The sequence below is a fragment of the Notamacropus eugenii genome, chromosome 3 (assembly GCF_028372415.1).
Source record: "Notamacropus eugenii isolate mMacEug1 chromosome 3, mMacEug1.pri_v2, whole genome shotgun sequence".
In the NCBI taxonomy this organism is placed as follows: domain Eukaryota; kingdom Metazoa; phylum Chordata; class Mammalia; order Diprotodontia; family Macropodidae; genus Notamacropus; species Notamacropus eugenii.
This window is the reverse complement of record NC_092874.1, coordinates 398161745-398178263: the sequence shown is the minus strand read 5'-3', so window position 1 is coordinate 398178263 and position 16519 is coordinate 398161745. Positions and strand designations below refer to the sequence as shown.

At 37.7% G+C, this 16519-nt stretch overlaps 1 protein-coding gene across 2 annotated transcripts in view; it reads right to left on the bottom strand.

Annotated features, from left to right (window-relative positions):
* Positions 1-375: 375 nt before the first annotated feature.
* The window catches only part of DNAH3 (dynein axonemal heavy chain 3), a 180081-nt gene continuing 163937 nt past the window's right edge, over positions 376-16519 (bottom strand). For both annotated transcript variants that reach the window (XM_072597924.1, XM_072597925.1), the window contains exons 57-62: positions 9536-9690; positions 8680-8847; positions 7037-7179; positions 5347-5551; positions 4688-4825; positions 376-2577 (exon numbers count right to left, since the gene is read on the bottom strand). In XM_072597924.1, coding sequence (XP_072454025.1) covers positions 2224-2577; positions 4688-4825; positions 5347-5551; positions 7037-7179; positions 8680-8847; positions 9536-9690 — 1163 coding nt within the window. In that variant the 3' untranslated portion in view covers positions 376-2223. The remainder of the gene's footprint in view (positions 2578-4687; positions 4826-5346; positions 5552-7036; positions 7180-8679; positions 8848-9535; positions 9691-16519) is intronic.

The window sequence follows — 16519 nt, the reverse complement described above, 5'->3', positions numbered from 1 at the left end:
ACCATATGAAGAAATGCTCTAAATCACTAAAATCAGAAAAATAGCCATTAAAATACCTCTAAGGTACCATCTTGCAGTCATCAGATTGGCTAACATAACAGAAAAGGAAAATGACAAAGTCAGCAGGATATGGAAAAAAAGGTAAATGAATGCATTGTTGGTGGAGCTGTGAACCCGTCCAACCATTCTAGAAAACAATTTGGAACTACGTATTTTATAGCCCAAAGGGCAATAAAGCTGTGCATACCATTTAACCCAGCAATACCATTACTAGGTTTTTACCCCAAAGAGATTAAATAAAAAGGAAAAAATATTTATAATAGCTCTTTTTGTAGTGGCAAAGAATTGGAAATTGAGGGGATACCTATAAATTTAGGAATGACTTGAACAAGTGGCATATGATTGTGATGGAATACTATTGTACTGTAAGAAATTACAAAGGGGATAGTTTCAGGAAAACCTGGAAAGATTTATATGAATTAATGCAAAGTGAAGAACTAGAACATTTTACGTATTTTACAATAGTAACAATATTGTAATGATAACTGTTCAGGATTTAAGTTAGATGAAAAATGCTGTCTGCTTCATAGAGAGAACTGATGATCTCTTAGTGTGATTAAACCTTGTGTTTTTTTTTTCCACTGTTTTTCTGGCTTTTTTTTTTGCAACATAGCTAAGCAGAAATATGTTTAGTATGACTTCACGTGTATAATGGATATTATTTTTCTTGCTTTCTCAATGAGTGGAGAGGTCAAAGGAGGAGAAAATTTGGAACTGAAAATAAATATTTAAATTTTTAAAAATCCCATATTATTTCTTACTGTGGACTGGTTCTGCCTTTGCTCATAACATCCACCAACATAAAGCAATTTTATTTTTAAAGTTTCATTTTCTAAAAAAAAGCTCATCTTGTATTCTTGGCAACATAGTATTAAAAAACCTTGTCCGTGGGCATGGAAAATTTGGCTGTTTTCTTTAAACCAGTCATTAAACAGTTCTCAAAGGAGCAGAATGATTCTTCTGTTTCTTCACTGGCCTTTTGAATAACTTAAGTAATTTTTCTTGCGCCTTCTCATCATTCCTTACTACTTTACTGATTTTATGTGTTAGAAGGATCTTGGGGTTTGTCAACCCATTCATGCTATTTCTCTTAAAGAAACTTATCTACCCATGGAGTAATTTTCTATATGTGTTCAGGAAGAATCAGTCACCCAAGTGAGGATATTTGTTGGCATGCCTGACTCTGTGTCATCTAACAAAGCAATCAGGCTTTATAAAGATTGTAAAGGGGAGAAAGGGCCACATTTTCTTCTTAGTTCCCAGTTCAACCCAGCAAGACAACTTGTTTCAAATATGAATTGATCAATGTAACTTTGGAAAATAAGGACTGGGAGTTGAAGTCAGAGGAGCTAAGTTTCAGATTCTGGTTCTACTGTTAACTATCTTGGTCACCTTGGAGAAGTCATATAATCATCCTCTTAGCGTGAGTTTCAATGTTAAATGATAGGGTCAGATTTGATGATCTTTAAAGTCTCTTTCAGTTCAAAAGCTATATCCGGTGATTGTATCCTCTGACTTTGGGGATGCCTCAGATGCATGAGGAAGGTTTGTCCCTATTCAGATTCCTACCCTTTTGGCTTTGGCATATGCATCAACATAAGGAGAAGTTAGAAACTAAGAGAGTATAAAAACATTCTGTTACAACACAACCCAGACTGACTGCTTTGTTTCCTCTCCTAACTCCATCTAAGCAGAACTGTAGAATAGCAGAGAGGTGAGTGGAACACAAGTATAGAAACAGCAAAACAATATACAAAAAAGTGAATATTAACATATTAGTAACCCAAGAGAAGCAACATGACAGTGGATTTGACATTTTCCAGACTTGGGAAGACTAGATCTCAAGTCCCACATCTGATAGGTATTAGCTGTGTGATACTGAGCAGGTCACATTAGCTCTGTCATTTAGACAACTCTTAATTAAGATGATATAGGACACTGCAAACTATTAGTAAAGGTATTTTCCTTATTTAGGCTCTCTGAGACTCAATTTCATGATCTATAAAATGGACTATGGGACTTCTGAAGTCCCCTATCAGTTCTAAAACTATGATCCTATAATCTCTACATTTATGAGATCACAGTCACTGACCTGAACCAATTTTTTTTAACTAAGGGAAGAAAAGTGAAGTGCATACTAGAGAGTAAGTAGTACATATTTTTTTAATCATCCAACTGGCACAGTGATGCCACTCCACGGTTTATCCAGTGCTTCTGGGGCAGGAGTGTAGGGAGCTCAATGGAAAGGACATAGTTGGTTGAGTGACCTGTGGTGGACAGGGTGCCTCTCCGGGCACTTGTTTTGTAGACAGGACACTGATAAATGTTCTGATGCAGGAATGTGGAACTTTCCCCTGGTTTAAGCCAAATAATGGGGAGAGGGTCATAAAGGATTTTAGGTAAAGACTCTCCAATCTCCATTGTAGTCCTGTCCCACCGAGCTCCTTCCAAAAAAAGGCCTTTGACAAAGGCCCCATCTTCTGGTTTCTTTTCTACAGTTGATTCCTGTGAGGTCACCTGGAAGAATATATAACATAGTTAGCATTTTTCCTCTGGGATGTTTATCTCATATGGTGTTGCATTCACATACCTGAAAATAGGCTAGGGTTATTTAATACTTCCTCTTTCCCTTACTTCTCACATCTATCAGTGACCAATTCTCATAAATTCTATAGCTACAACATTCTGGCTTCTATCCCCTCTTCTATTCCCAGGGCTGTAGCCATTAAAACAGGTCTTAATTGCCAGTTGCCAGGACTGTAGTCCCCTAGTAGGTCTTCCTAACCGCACCATCTGCCCCTAACAATCTATCTGATATCTACCAGAATAATCTTTTCTTATGCAAAATCTGATCATGTCATTCTTCTGCTCAAAAAATTTAAGTGTTCACAAAGTATTCAACCTAATGTGTTTGACCTTGAAAGAATACCATCTTGGCCCTGCCCAGCCATTTCAGATTTGTCTTATATGACTCCTCTCCTTGCACTCTCTACTCCAGACAAAATGAACTATTCTTTCCGCCATCAATCACTCTCAACATAACCAGTACTCTACGGTCTCTATGCATTTGCTCATATTGTTCTCTACCAGAACTGTCCTGCCTCTCCTTTTTTGCCTAATGAAATCCTACATATTCTTTAAGGCCCGACTCCTCCATGAAGCCTCCTCTAACAACCTACCCCTTTGGACCTCACATAGTGCTTTGTTTGTACCTTTAATGCACCTATTATGTCTTACTGTGTATTATAGTCATGTCTTTGTGTCTTTTTCTCTATATTAAAGACTATAATCTCCTTGAAGGCAGGAACTATGCTACATCTAAACTTTGTACCTTTTCCTGAACCACTAACAAAGCTCTTGCACACAGAAAGCATGTAAACATCTGTGAATGAGTAACTTCTCAGGAGCCCAGAAAGCTACTTCTCTGTATACCAACAAGTCTTCCTAGCTATAATGACCCTGGACTCATAAGTATCCCATACAGTACTACTTTGTATGGGTGGTTAAGTGGTAGACGTCTCCCCAATCACCTGGGAAGCCCAGGTTTAATCCTGGCCAATCTTTTATAATCCTGTTTGGTTTGTTTTTTTAATAAGGGTAATATGGTGTGACAAATACAGTACTGGACTGGAAGTCAGGACATCTTATTCTAAGAGAACTATATATAGCACAAAATGAACAAGACTTTTCCCAGGTCACTGACATGGAGGGAAATTAAGATGTTTCCTCCCAATGGTGAGCTCCCTCCATTCACCTCATCTTACCTCATAAAAATCCTCTACCTCACCTTGCTATGCAATACATCTGCAACCCACAGGTCCTGCTGTCCTGCCTACTTTCTAATAGGCACACTTCCTACCTTTATGGGTACCAGAGACAACCTGTCCTTTCTCCTGGCATGACTGCACCAGCTATCAAACCTTCTTCTGCAGCACTGCTACCCCTACTCAACTGGTTTTTTGTTTTGTTTTGTTTGTTTTTGCCCAGGTGGAAAAAAGTTCTAGTTACAACTGTAGGTTCTAGTTAGTCCTGATTTTGCCATTAACTCAGTGTGTGACTTTGGGTAAATTAATTCCCAAACCATCTCTTGGCCTAAGCTTCCCAGCCATGAAACAAATGAATTGAACTAGGTGATCTTTGAGACCTCTTCCAGCTCTAATATTCTATTATCATAAGATTATTATATGCTTTTTCTGCTTCCTTCCTCTATATGCTTTGTTAGGTCAGTGCTTGACCTGCAGTAATATATTCATTTGCCTTTACCATGTGCTTCAAAGGAACACTTTATTGTACTCAGATGCAAAGTTACATAGTAACATTCTTCAGGATGATGGGCCCCATCAGACCTAGAACTCGTGTCCAGACTACTGCTTTCACTTAGTTTGGAGGTGGCAGGATATTTCAGCTGCATTTCTCCCTTTGGAAATGCATACTCAGAATCTGAGAACAGTCAGATTCCAATGGAAATAGCAACCTGTGTCAGCTTTCAGGAAAATAGATGCCAAATCATCTATCCCTTTAAAGCTCAGTAAAGTGAAAGCAATGAAACAAGAGGAGATCCTAGGACCATCAGTGATTTTTGGTTTCACCTTGATCGTTGAACTGAGCTATCTGAACCCAACCTTACCTCAAATTGAAATCCAATGTGATCAATGGGAATAGTGTACTTCCTAGCAAAATTCTGGGAAACACCTGTCAAAAAGGACTGTGTGAAGTAGAATCCTGAGATCCAGAACACGTCCGGGGCTCCATTGTTGATCCACTCCTGAGGAAGCACAGGAACAAAATGAAATCAACCCACAGATAGAGAATGGCCTACATCAGGGAGAAGCTTGCTTATAGTGGTAAAATGGGACAAACACACACACCCTAAACTACTGCTCCTATTCTTAAAAAAAATTCTCCCCTTTTAAAACCTGGAAGTAGCAGAGCTTGGCTGTTCTGGATTCACCTCTTCTACAAAATATTTCCTTAACAAACCCACCAATCAATTCATTATTTCACCACCCATTCTGTGTTGATATTGTTGATGACATTTCTTTGGGCAATAATTCAAATTATATCTTTACCATGTGGATTTGTCCTATTATTTTGCCTTCTATTTCTTTATAAACTCTCTCCTTCTATCCTTAACCTCATTCTCCCTCAATCCACCTCATGAAAGATGGTCTGTAAATATTAGGCCTTGGGACCATATTGTTGGTTAGCTGGTTGCCAGTCCCAAGGCCATTCATCTAGTGTCTCATTATCTTCTTTTGCCCAAACAAAACTAGTGGATTTTATTACCTGGAAGAAGGCCAGGCGTGCTAGGAGATCAGCCACATAGCCACCTAGAGGCTTCAGTGATGGGTAGGACTTTGATGCCCACATGCCTGGTACTTTCCCCACTAACATACTGTTAAAGACATCTTCTAGCTCTGAAGACATCAGGACTTGGCCTTTGATGGCTTTACCTAGGTTGATCAAGCTGCTCCGAACCACTGTTGTCAGTCTGTGGGGAAGAGAAGCAAAACTCAGTGTATACTTCTAAATAGGGATCATTCCCTCCTCCTGTCCCACTTATATTAAGATAGATACCTTTTTATTGGCACAATAATAAACACAATAGGTGAGGTGACTGGAGGCTGAACTGAGAGAAATTAAAGAGTTTAGCTATTCTTCAGAGAGGTTTGCTAGAATCCACAGAAGAATTTTCTACTTCAAGGGACCCCAGACAACAAGGACCTCTTTGTCCCAAAATCTGTCCTCCAGACCTCAGCTTGACTGGAAATAAACTGAAAATGCTAAAGGATCGATCAACAGGCACAGTCTCTTGTATCCAAGGTCATGTGGAACCTTCACATTTGGCTTATATTTATATGTCAATTTCCTTAGCATCTCAAACCTGGAATCATCAGTAGGATAAAGCAAATTAGGGCCCTGAACCCTAGTGAAAGTGGTGCTGGGATAGGAAGAAGTATTGCTACCTTATGGTTAAAAAACTAACAAACGAAATAATGAATTGAGCCTCCTATGTCACAAACTAATCCATTATGTTTCTGCCTTATCACTGTTACCAAGAAAGAGGGGTACAACTTCCTTTTCCTTCCCTTCCATACACAGTCTTCAAGGCTGCTTTTGATGTTCACTTTAAGCTGATTCCACCAGGATACAAAAGTTGTGCGAAGTGTTTGAGGGAGAGATGCATAGTTTTTTATTTATCTACTAAGCTATGCTCTATCCAAAATGACTTGCTAGAGAATCATGCCAATGCAAAACAGACTTATGGAACTACATTCACTGGGTGAGCCAATCTTTGGATCAGACCAAAGGCTCCTTGTCAAACAGGATAGGCAATGACCTCCTATGGAGACCACTAGACAAAATAATTGCTGCTCTATCACTTCAACTTTTAAAGGGTAAATGCCTCTATATCCCCTGGAATAGTTTCCTGCTAAATTAAAGGTCCTTTTAAGATCTGGTCTGGACCTATGATTTGATTGGAATAGGGAATTACTGGGTGAAGAAAATCCTCTCTATCAATGCAGGCCATCACCTTCTCTACAACTTATAATTGTTGTTGTTGAGTCATTAAGTTGTGTCCAACACTTTGTGACCCCATGAACCATAGCACACTAGTACTGTTCACATTTTCTTGGCAAATATACTGGAGTGATTTGCCATTTCCTTCTTCAGTGGATTAAGGTAAAGAGAAGATAAGTGATTTGTCCAGGGTCACATAGCTAGTACATGTCTGAGGTCAGATTTTCACTTGAGTCTTCTTGATGCCAGGCCCAATGTTCTATCCACTGAGCCATCTAGCCATCAATTTATTGAGGACTGCCTAAATCACTGAGAGATTAAATAACTCCCATAGCTAGTATGGGTCAGAAACAGAACTTGGAACCCAGATCTATTTGTCTTCAAGGCCAGCTTTCCATATACTACATGCCACCTAGCAGCTCTTGTGACCACAGAGAAAAGGGATCAATCCTACCTGTTAAATCGAATGAGCTCTTGTCTCAGAACAGTGTTCATAGACTCTTCATAGAGCACAGGGTACATGTTCATGACCATTTCCAGGTCAAAGTCCTTAGGAAGTTTGGATAGGACATCTTTAGCCAGCTCTTCAACTACTTCCTTAAATTTCAGATTGGTAGAGAAACAAATATGAAATGAGCTTTTTGAGTGGTAGCTTTTTTTAAAGAAATTAAGATGTAATAAATGGTTTTTTAAAATATGCTTTGATGGAATTTCTCTGGAAATCATCTCCAGGTTATAAAATGTAAACCAATTGCCATATATGATCCCCTTCCATTCTTTAGGTAGCTTATTCCCTCCCCCCCTCCATTCTCTATGTGAATTCTATCCACACTAGCATCAAGGAAGCATATGTAGGAAAATCATAACCTTTTGGTTTACAGCTCGCAGTGAGATTCACAAATATGGCCCTAATATTAAAGACTATGATCTAGACACAAACTTGCTCCTTGGCAAAGTGGGTCAGTAAGGTGAGATTAGTACTGGTCATCAGAGAATTTTTCATGCTTCCAAGTGAATCATCTTTGAGTTACTATCTATGGGGTTCCCAGGGAGACTGACTAGTGCTAGCTTTCTGCAAGTGCATTTTTTGGTTGTGTTGGTTACCTTCCTCAGCAGTTCCTAAATCCTTCTTACTCAGTGACTCTGTTAGCTGCAAATTTGCCTGACTACTTCTCTTCCTTCCTCCCCCCATTTATTCGTTTGCAGTATCCCCTCTAGCAAACAGAAAAGTCCACTGATGGATAGTGTCTGCTGGGGAGGTGATTAAGCCTAGAGGAGAGAGAATGAGGATGGCCTCTTCAATGTTAGAACAGTCCTGAAAAGCAGAAAATCTGATCTCTATACTCTTTCTTCGGTGTTGAGGGAATCATCAGTACCTCCATACTGAGAAACAGTGATACAGTCCCTACTCTGTGCAGAATCGTATAGGAATGCTCTTATAGTCAATTATATGACATCTCTCAAAAACTGAATGAGACCTATGCAGTTAGAAATGATCAAACTGGGGATAAGAAAGGAGTCAGCATGTTGTAGAGCTGGAATTGAGAGTCAGGGGATATTGATTGTAAATCCCAATTCCTTCATGAACTCACTATGTTTCCTTAGGCTATTTGTTTCACCTTTCAGAGGTTTATTCTACATTCAAATGACCCAGTAAGTAAAAAGTGCATTGAAAAAATGAATTTTTTTCTATTTCTTTTGAAAAAAAAATTATAGCAAGGGATGATTTGCTAGGGAGGAAAGGGGATAGGAATATTTCAGAAATAAAAAATGACATAAAAGCAAAAGATAACAATAAAATTTTACAAAAGGAAAATATAAAGCACTAAAGGAATACAAGGCGTTATTATAATAAGAGGTTTGGATGAGATCATTTCTAAGGTCCCATTTCTAGTTCTTACATTCCATAATTAGAATTCTGAAGTCCTCAGCCTACAGATTGCAGGTCTTCCCTAGTCACAGAGCATATGTTAGATCATTTCTGTCCAATCCTCCAAGCTAGCCCCATCTAGAAACTGATGCTACCCAAAAATGTCATTCCTTTTGGGTGGAGGGGCATGAAACAGGGTTTTGATATCATCTCAAACCTGATGTTACCTGAGGAGACTTGCCAGCTCCCCCACTTTGCCTGGGGAGTGTCAATAATATCCCATTAAGCAATAGATTGGTCTCCTGGTTGTCCTTGGTGATATCTGCATTCTCATGAAGGCCAAAAACTTCAGGGTGGGTTGCTATGGGCAAGCCCCTTATGTAGTCAATGTAGTCCTGGAAATAAAACCTCAAATTAAGGAAGGGCAAATTTAGGGTCCATGTGGATCAGACAGGGCATGTTGGGTCAGATCCTCAAGAGGTACTGACCAGTGAGAGACTCTAATGACTGATAGGTAAGTTATTGAACTTATCTCCCACCAAAACATGGTAAACGTGGTAAACCAAAGATCTAGCTACAGTGTATTCAATTGACTGTAAAGTCATTTGCAACTGTCTAATATCCACATTTGTAATTTTGTAGAAAAGCTATGGAGATAATCCCCAGATATTTCTGCCTATTCTCAGTCTGCTGTTAACCTTGGAAAATTCACACAGTCAAATCCATATACCAAGCCTCTGTGAAGAAAACCAAACCAACCTTTGAAAGTGAGAATGATGGGGGGTAGCTGATGACATGGGTGCCAGTGAGGAAGAGCTGAGATAATTGTTGGGAGCCCTCTACCACATCCTTTTCTCTCTCTCTCTCCCTCCCTCCTACCTTATGTCCTTATTTCCTACCTCATTTTGTTTTCTCCCTTTCTCCCTTCTCCCATGCCTATATATTCAGGCTTCACAGGATCAGACATAAGAATACTCATCACTTTGTATGCTTCAGAGCTAAAGGGAGTCACTGAACTCTGTCTTAAAGTAGACTAAGAAAGTAATGAGAAATGTGGGATAAAATCCTGGAGCAATGTCTTACCGTGTACGTACTATCCGGTGGAACAAAGTAGACCCCCCCAGGAGCCAAGCTGTAATAGTCAGTTTCTATATCCTTATTGTAGAATATGGAAAGAAGGGATAGGAGAAGGCGTCTGTCTTTGTCATCAGTCACTCTGCCACCGTAATTACATTCACCTGGGGAAAGTCAACAGAAACTGGGCAGAAATGGGAACTTTGGTTTGGTTATCATTCATTCATTTATTGAGCATCACAGATATTCAATTGTGTTAGGTGTTGTAGGAGATACAAAACTGAATAAAGACAATTTCTGCTCTTGAAAGCAACATATAGTCTCCTAGAGGGGATGAGAAATATATGCAAATTATTATAACAAATTAGAATGTAATAAATGCTTAGGACAGGAATAAATAAAGTGATATGGGATAGCAGCAGAAATCAGAAGTAGGAGGGGTTGAGAGGTCAGGGAAAGCTTCAAAGGAGAAATGGTATTTAAGTTGGGTGTTCAAGGATTCGATAAAAATTAGATGGAACTAAAGAAGGCAGGTGTCCCAGAGAAAGGATATAACATAAGCTAAGGAAGAGGGGTGAGAAACCTAGGGGCAAGTTTGAAGAACAGCAACTTGTCTAGTTTGATCAAATCATAGGATCTAAAGAGTAGTAGGAGATATGGTTGGAATTGTATATTGATGCCAGATTATGGAGGGTCTTGAATATCAAGCTTGAACTTTATTTTGTTGGCAATGGGAAGCCATCAAAGTTTTTTGAACAAGAGGTGACATGATCAGAGTCATGCTTAAGAAAAATTAATCCCACAACTTCATATAGGTTGAATTGCAGGACAGTGTCTCTTGCATTTATGTATTTTTAAAAATTCTCTATCTTTAATGGATTTTGGTAGGAAACCTCAAGTATAACATTTCTTTTGTAATTAGCACTCAATTGTAGAGAAATGATAGAGTGAGATTTCATGGTGGCCCATAGTAGCTCCTGAAATCCATCTCTAAGATAGCTACAGTCAGTCAACTAGCATTTATTAAGCACTTAATACATACCAAGCATTGTGGTAAGTACTGAGAATACAAATATAATTATAACAAATATACATATTTATAATTAATATAATTAAAACAAAAGACAGTCCTTAAATTATGCCCAAAGGGCCATAAAAGTGTGCATACCCTTTGACCCAGCAATACCACTTCTAGGGCTGTAGCCCCAAAAGATCATAAAAATGGGAAAAGAACCCATATGTACAAAAATATTTGTAGCAGTTCTTTTTGTGGTGACCAAGAACTGCAAAATGAGGGAATGCCCATCAACTGGGAAATGATTAAAGAAGTTGTGGTATATGAATGTAATGGAATACTATTTTGATATAAGAAATGATGAATAGGTGGACTTCAGAAAATCCTGGAAAGACTTATATGGACTGATGCTGTGTGAACTGAGCAGAATCAGGAGTACATTATACAGAGTAATAGCAACAGTGTTCGAGGAGAATCAGGAGAACATTATACAGAGTAACAGCAACAGTGTTTGAGGACTGTTTTTGATAGACTTAACCCCGCACAGCAATGCAAGGACCTAAAACAATTCCAAAGGTCTTGTGATGGAAAGTGTCATCTACATGCAGAGAAAGAACTGTGATTTGAACTTCCAAAAGCCAAGATGGTGGAATGAACAGTAAATGCTCTCACCCTCTCCTTGTTAACCTTGAAAAACCCAGAAAATACTGCCCCAGGAAAAATGCTGAAATACCAGGAGCAGTGGAAGGGGCAAACAGTCTCTCAGGTTAGGAGGCTAGGGAGATCATCAAAGAGTCCCTCTTGCTTTGGGTGAAGGAGACCAGTGCAGGACCAGAGGTGTCCCAGACAGCCCCACCTCAGAGAACCAGGAGGAGCCCCTGAGCCCCGGGAGAGTGCACCCTATAAGCGCCAACATCAGGACCCCGGGCATGCCTTAGCACAACCAGGAGAATTGGACAGACACCAGCACAGATGGTGGTTCACCAGCCACAGAGCCTTCCTATACTCTAGCTCAGGGGAGGAGGAGACCTTCTGGTCTCCCACACCTCATGCAGAGAACTTCAGGATAATCTTCAGGATAAACTCAGAAATACTTTATCTGGTCTCTGCTTTGGCACACCAGCCACCTTAGCACCAGGTAAGCTGCAGCATTTTAGCTTCTAGATGAAAGAACCAGAGGCCACAACACACAAAGCCTCAAGTTCTCAGCACAAGAAACATAGGACAGAGCCCCCTCTGCCCCAGAAGCAGAGATCCACTTTAAAAGTCAGGAAAAAGGCAATCATCATAAGTAAAAAAACATATCAGAAAAGAAAAGACCATAGTATCTTACTATGGAGACAAAGATCAAAATACAAATACCAAAGAGGTCAGCACTGAGACTGTACTCACTTCTGAAACCTCAGAAAGGAATATGAACTGGTCTCAAGCCCAAAGAGCTCAAGAAATATTTTAAAAGCCAAATTAGAGAGGTAGAAGAAAAATTGGCCAATGATTTAAAAAATACGAAAAAAGAATTCACTGAAGAATTTAAAAGGAAAATTGAGCAAATGGATAAGGAGATACAAAACCCAACTAGGACAGCTGGACAAATGGAAAAAGAGATACAAAAGTTAACTAAAGAAAACAATATATTAAAAATCAGAATTGGGCAAGTAGAATCTAATGACCATATGAAACATCAAGAATCAGTCAAAAAGAATCTAAAGAATGAAAAAAAAATAAAAGAAAATGTAAAATATCTCACTGGAAAAACAACTGACCTGGAAAATAGATCCATGAGAAAAAATCTAAGAATTATTGGTCTACCAGAAAACCATGATGAAAAAAAGAGACTGGACAATATCTTCCAAGAAATCATCAAAGAAAACTACCCTAAGGTACTAGATCCAGAAAGCAAAATGGTCATCGAAAGAATCCACCAATCACCTCCCGAAAGAAGTCCCAAACTGAAAATGCCAAAGAATATTGTTGCCAAATTCCAGAACTATCAAATTGAGGAGAAAATACTGCAAGCAACCAGAAAGAAATAATTCAAATATCAAGGAACTACAGTAAGGATCACACAGGACCTTCTAGCTTCTACATTAAAAGACTGGAGGGATTGAAATATGATATTGTGTAAGACAAAGGAGCTTGCATTACAACTAAGGATCAATTACCCAGCAAAATTGAGCATAAGACTTCAGGCAAGAAGATGGACATTCATTGAAATAAGGGATTTACAGACCTTCCATATGAAAAGGCCAGAGTTCAATACAAAATTTGATCTTCAAATACAAATCTCAAGAGAAACATAAAAAGGTAAACAGGGGAAAAAAATAAAACAAACTTGTTATTCCATATGTGTAAACTGTTTACATCCCTATAAGGGAGGATGGTACTTGTGAATCTTGAGAATTATGTATTTATTATGATATTGAAAAAGGATATACATAGAGGGAGCAGGTATAAATTAACTGATGTGATGACAAACAATGTGATTTAAGGGTACAAAAGGATTGTAATGGAAGATGAGAAAAGGAGGAAGCAGAAAAAAGTAAATTATATCACAGGAAAAGGCACAAAAACTATAAAAGTAGAGGGAAAGAGGGGAGGGAGATGAGCACTGTTTGAGATTTACTCTCATCTGATTGGATTCAAGGAGGGAACAACATATTCAGTTAAGTATAGAAATCTAACTTGCCCTATAGGCAGAGGGGAAAAGGAAAAGAAAAGGGAGGGGAGCTTAAAAAGCAGGGAAGAAGTAGTAAGGGAAAAGGGGGAAAAGAGAAGGGGGCTTATAGAAGGGAGGGAAGACTGAGGGAGGTGGTGATCAAAAATAAAACTATTATGGAGGAGAAGGCAGAACTAAAAGCATAAATGGGGGAAATAGGATGGAGAGAAAGACACAGTAATCATAACTGAATGTGAATGGGATGAACTCTCCCATAAAACAAAGGCAGACATCAGAATGGATTAAAAATCACAATCCAACAATATGTTGTTTACAAGAAATACATTTGAAACGGGGATGCACACAGGGTAAAGGTAAAAAGTTGGAGCAGAATATATTATGCTACAGCTGAAGTAAAAAAAGTAGGGGTAGCAATTCTAATCTCAGACAAAGCAAAAGCAGAAATAGATCTAATCAAAAGAAATAAGGAAACTATATCCTTCTAAAAGGCACCATAGACAATGAAGCAATATCATTACTAAACATATGTGTTCCAAGTGGTATAGCATCCAAATTCTTAGAGGAGAAGTTAAGGGAGTTACAGGAAGAAATAGACAGCAAAACTATACTAGTGGGGGACCTCAAATTCCCCCTCTCTGAATTTGATAAATCTAATTCAATAATTCAAATATAACAATTCAAAATAAACAAGAAAGAAGTTAAGGAGGTGAACGGAACTCTGAATAAGGTAGATATGACAGATCCCTGGAGAAAATTAAATGGGGATAGAAAGGAATATACCTTTTTTCTCAGTGGTACATGGCACAAGGCATAAAAATCTCACATCCTCCTCAGATCATAATGCAGTAAAAATTATATGTAATAAAAGGCCATGAAAAGATAGACCAAAAATTAATTGGAAACAAAGAATGAGTGGGTTAAACAACAAAACATAGAAACAATAACTTCATTCAAGAGAATGACAATAATGAGACAACCTACCAAAACTTATGGAATGCTGCAAAAGCAGTTCTTAGGGGAAATTTTATATCATTGAATGCCTATATGAATAAAATAGAGAAAGAGGAGATCAATGAGTTGGGCATGCAACTGAAAAAGCTAGAAAAAGAACTGATTGAAAATCCTCAAGTAATATCAAATTAGAAATGTTGAAAACTGAAGGAGAGATTAATAAAAAATAAAACTAAGAACTGGTTTTATAAAAAACAAACAATAAAATTGATAAACCCTTGGTCAATTTGATTTAAAAAAAAAAGAAAGAAGAAAACCAAATTATCAATATCAAAAATTACCAAGATTCAACAAGGAGAAAATTAAAACAATTAAAAATTACTTTGCCCAACTGTCTGCCCATAAATTTGACAATCTAAGTGAAATGGATGAATATTTTAAAAGATAAATTGCCTAGATTAACAGAAGAGGAAGTTAAATACTTAAATAACTTCATCTCAGCAAAAGAAATTGAACAAGCCATCAATGAACTCTGTAGGAAAAAATCTCTAGGGCCAGATGGATTTACAAATGAATTCCATCAAACATTTAAAGAACAGTTAATTCCAATACTATATAGACTATTGGGGAAAACTGGTGAAGGAGTCCTACCAAAATCTTTTTATGATACAAATATGATTCTGACACCTAAACCAGGAAGAGCCAAAACAGAGAAAGAAAATTATAGACCAATTTCTCTAATGAATATAGATGCAAAAAATTTAAAAAAGATACTAGTAAAAGTAATACAGCAACCTATCATGAGAATAATACATTATGATCAGGTAGGATTCACACCTGGAATGCAGGACTGGATCAATATTAGGAAAACTATCAGCATAATTGATCATATCAACAACAAAACTAACAAAAAACCAATTATTATCTCAACAGATGCAGAAAAAGCTTTTGGCAAAATACAACACCCATTCCTATTGAAAACACTGGAGAGCAAGGAAATAATGGATCCTTCCTTAAAATAATAAGCAATATCTACCTAAAACCACCAGCAAGCATTGTATGCAATGGGGATAAGCTAGATACATTTCCAACAAGATCAGGGGTGAAACAAGGATGTCCATTATCATCACTTTATTCAATATGGTACTAGAAATATTAGTTTTAGCAATGAGAAGAAAAAGAAATTGAAGGAATTAGAATAGGCAAAGAAGAAACTAAATTATCACTCTTTGTAGATGATATGATGACATACTTACAGAATCCTAGAGAATCAAGTAAAAAACTACTGGAAAGAATAAACAACTTTGGCAAAGCTGCAGGTTACAAAATAAATCCACATAAATCATCTGCATTTCTCTATATATTACTAACAAAGCCTAATAGCAAGACATAGAAAGAGAAATCCTATTTAAATTACAGTAGACACTATAAAATATCTGGGAGTCTACTCACCAAAACAAACCCAGGGACTATATGAACACAATTACAAAACACTTCGCACAAATAAAATCAGATCTAAGTAACTGGAAAAACATCAGTTGCTCATGGATTCTATCAGGCAGAGCTAATATAATAAAAATGACAATTCTACCTAGATTAATTTAAAGAATACAGTCCAAATGGATACATGATCTAGATGTAAGGGCTGATACTATAAGCAAATTAGAGGAGCAAGGAATAGTGTTATTTGTCAGATTTATGGAGAATGGAGAAATGTATGACCAAATACGAGACAGAAAACATTATGAAGTGCAAAATGGATAATTTTGATTACATTAAATTGAAAAGATTTTGCACAAGCAAACCCAATGCAATCAAGATTAGGAGGGAAGCAGAAAACTAGGAAAGAATTTTTACAACTAGTGTCTCTGATAAAGGCCTCATTTCTAAAATATAGAGAGAACTGAGTCAAATGTACAAGAATACAAGTCATTCCCCAATTGATAAGTGGTCAAAGGATATGAACAGGCAGTTTTCAGAGGAAGAAATTAAAGCTATCTATAGTCATATGAAAAAATGCTCTATATCACTATTGATTAGAGAGATGCAAATCAAAACAACTCTGAGGTACCACATTACACCTATCAGATTGGCTAATATGACAAAACAGGAAGAGGATAAATGTGGGAGAGTTGGAACACTAATTCATTGCTGGTGGAGCTATGAGCTGCTCCAATCATTCTGGAGAGAAATTTGGAACTATGCCCAAAGGACTACAAAAATGTGCATACCCTTTGACACATCAATATCACTTCTAGGACTATATTCCAAGGAGATCATGAAAATGGGAAAAGGCCCCATATGTGCAAAAATATTTATAGCAACTCTCTTTGTGGTGGCCAAGAACTGG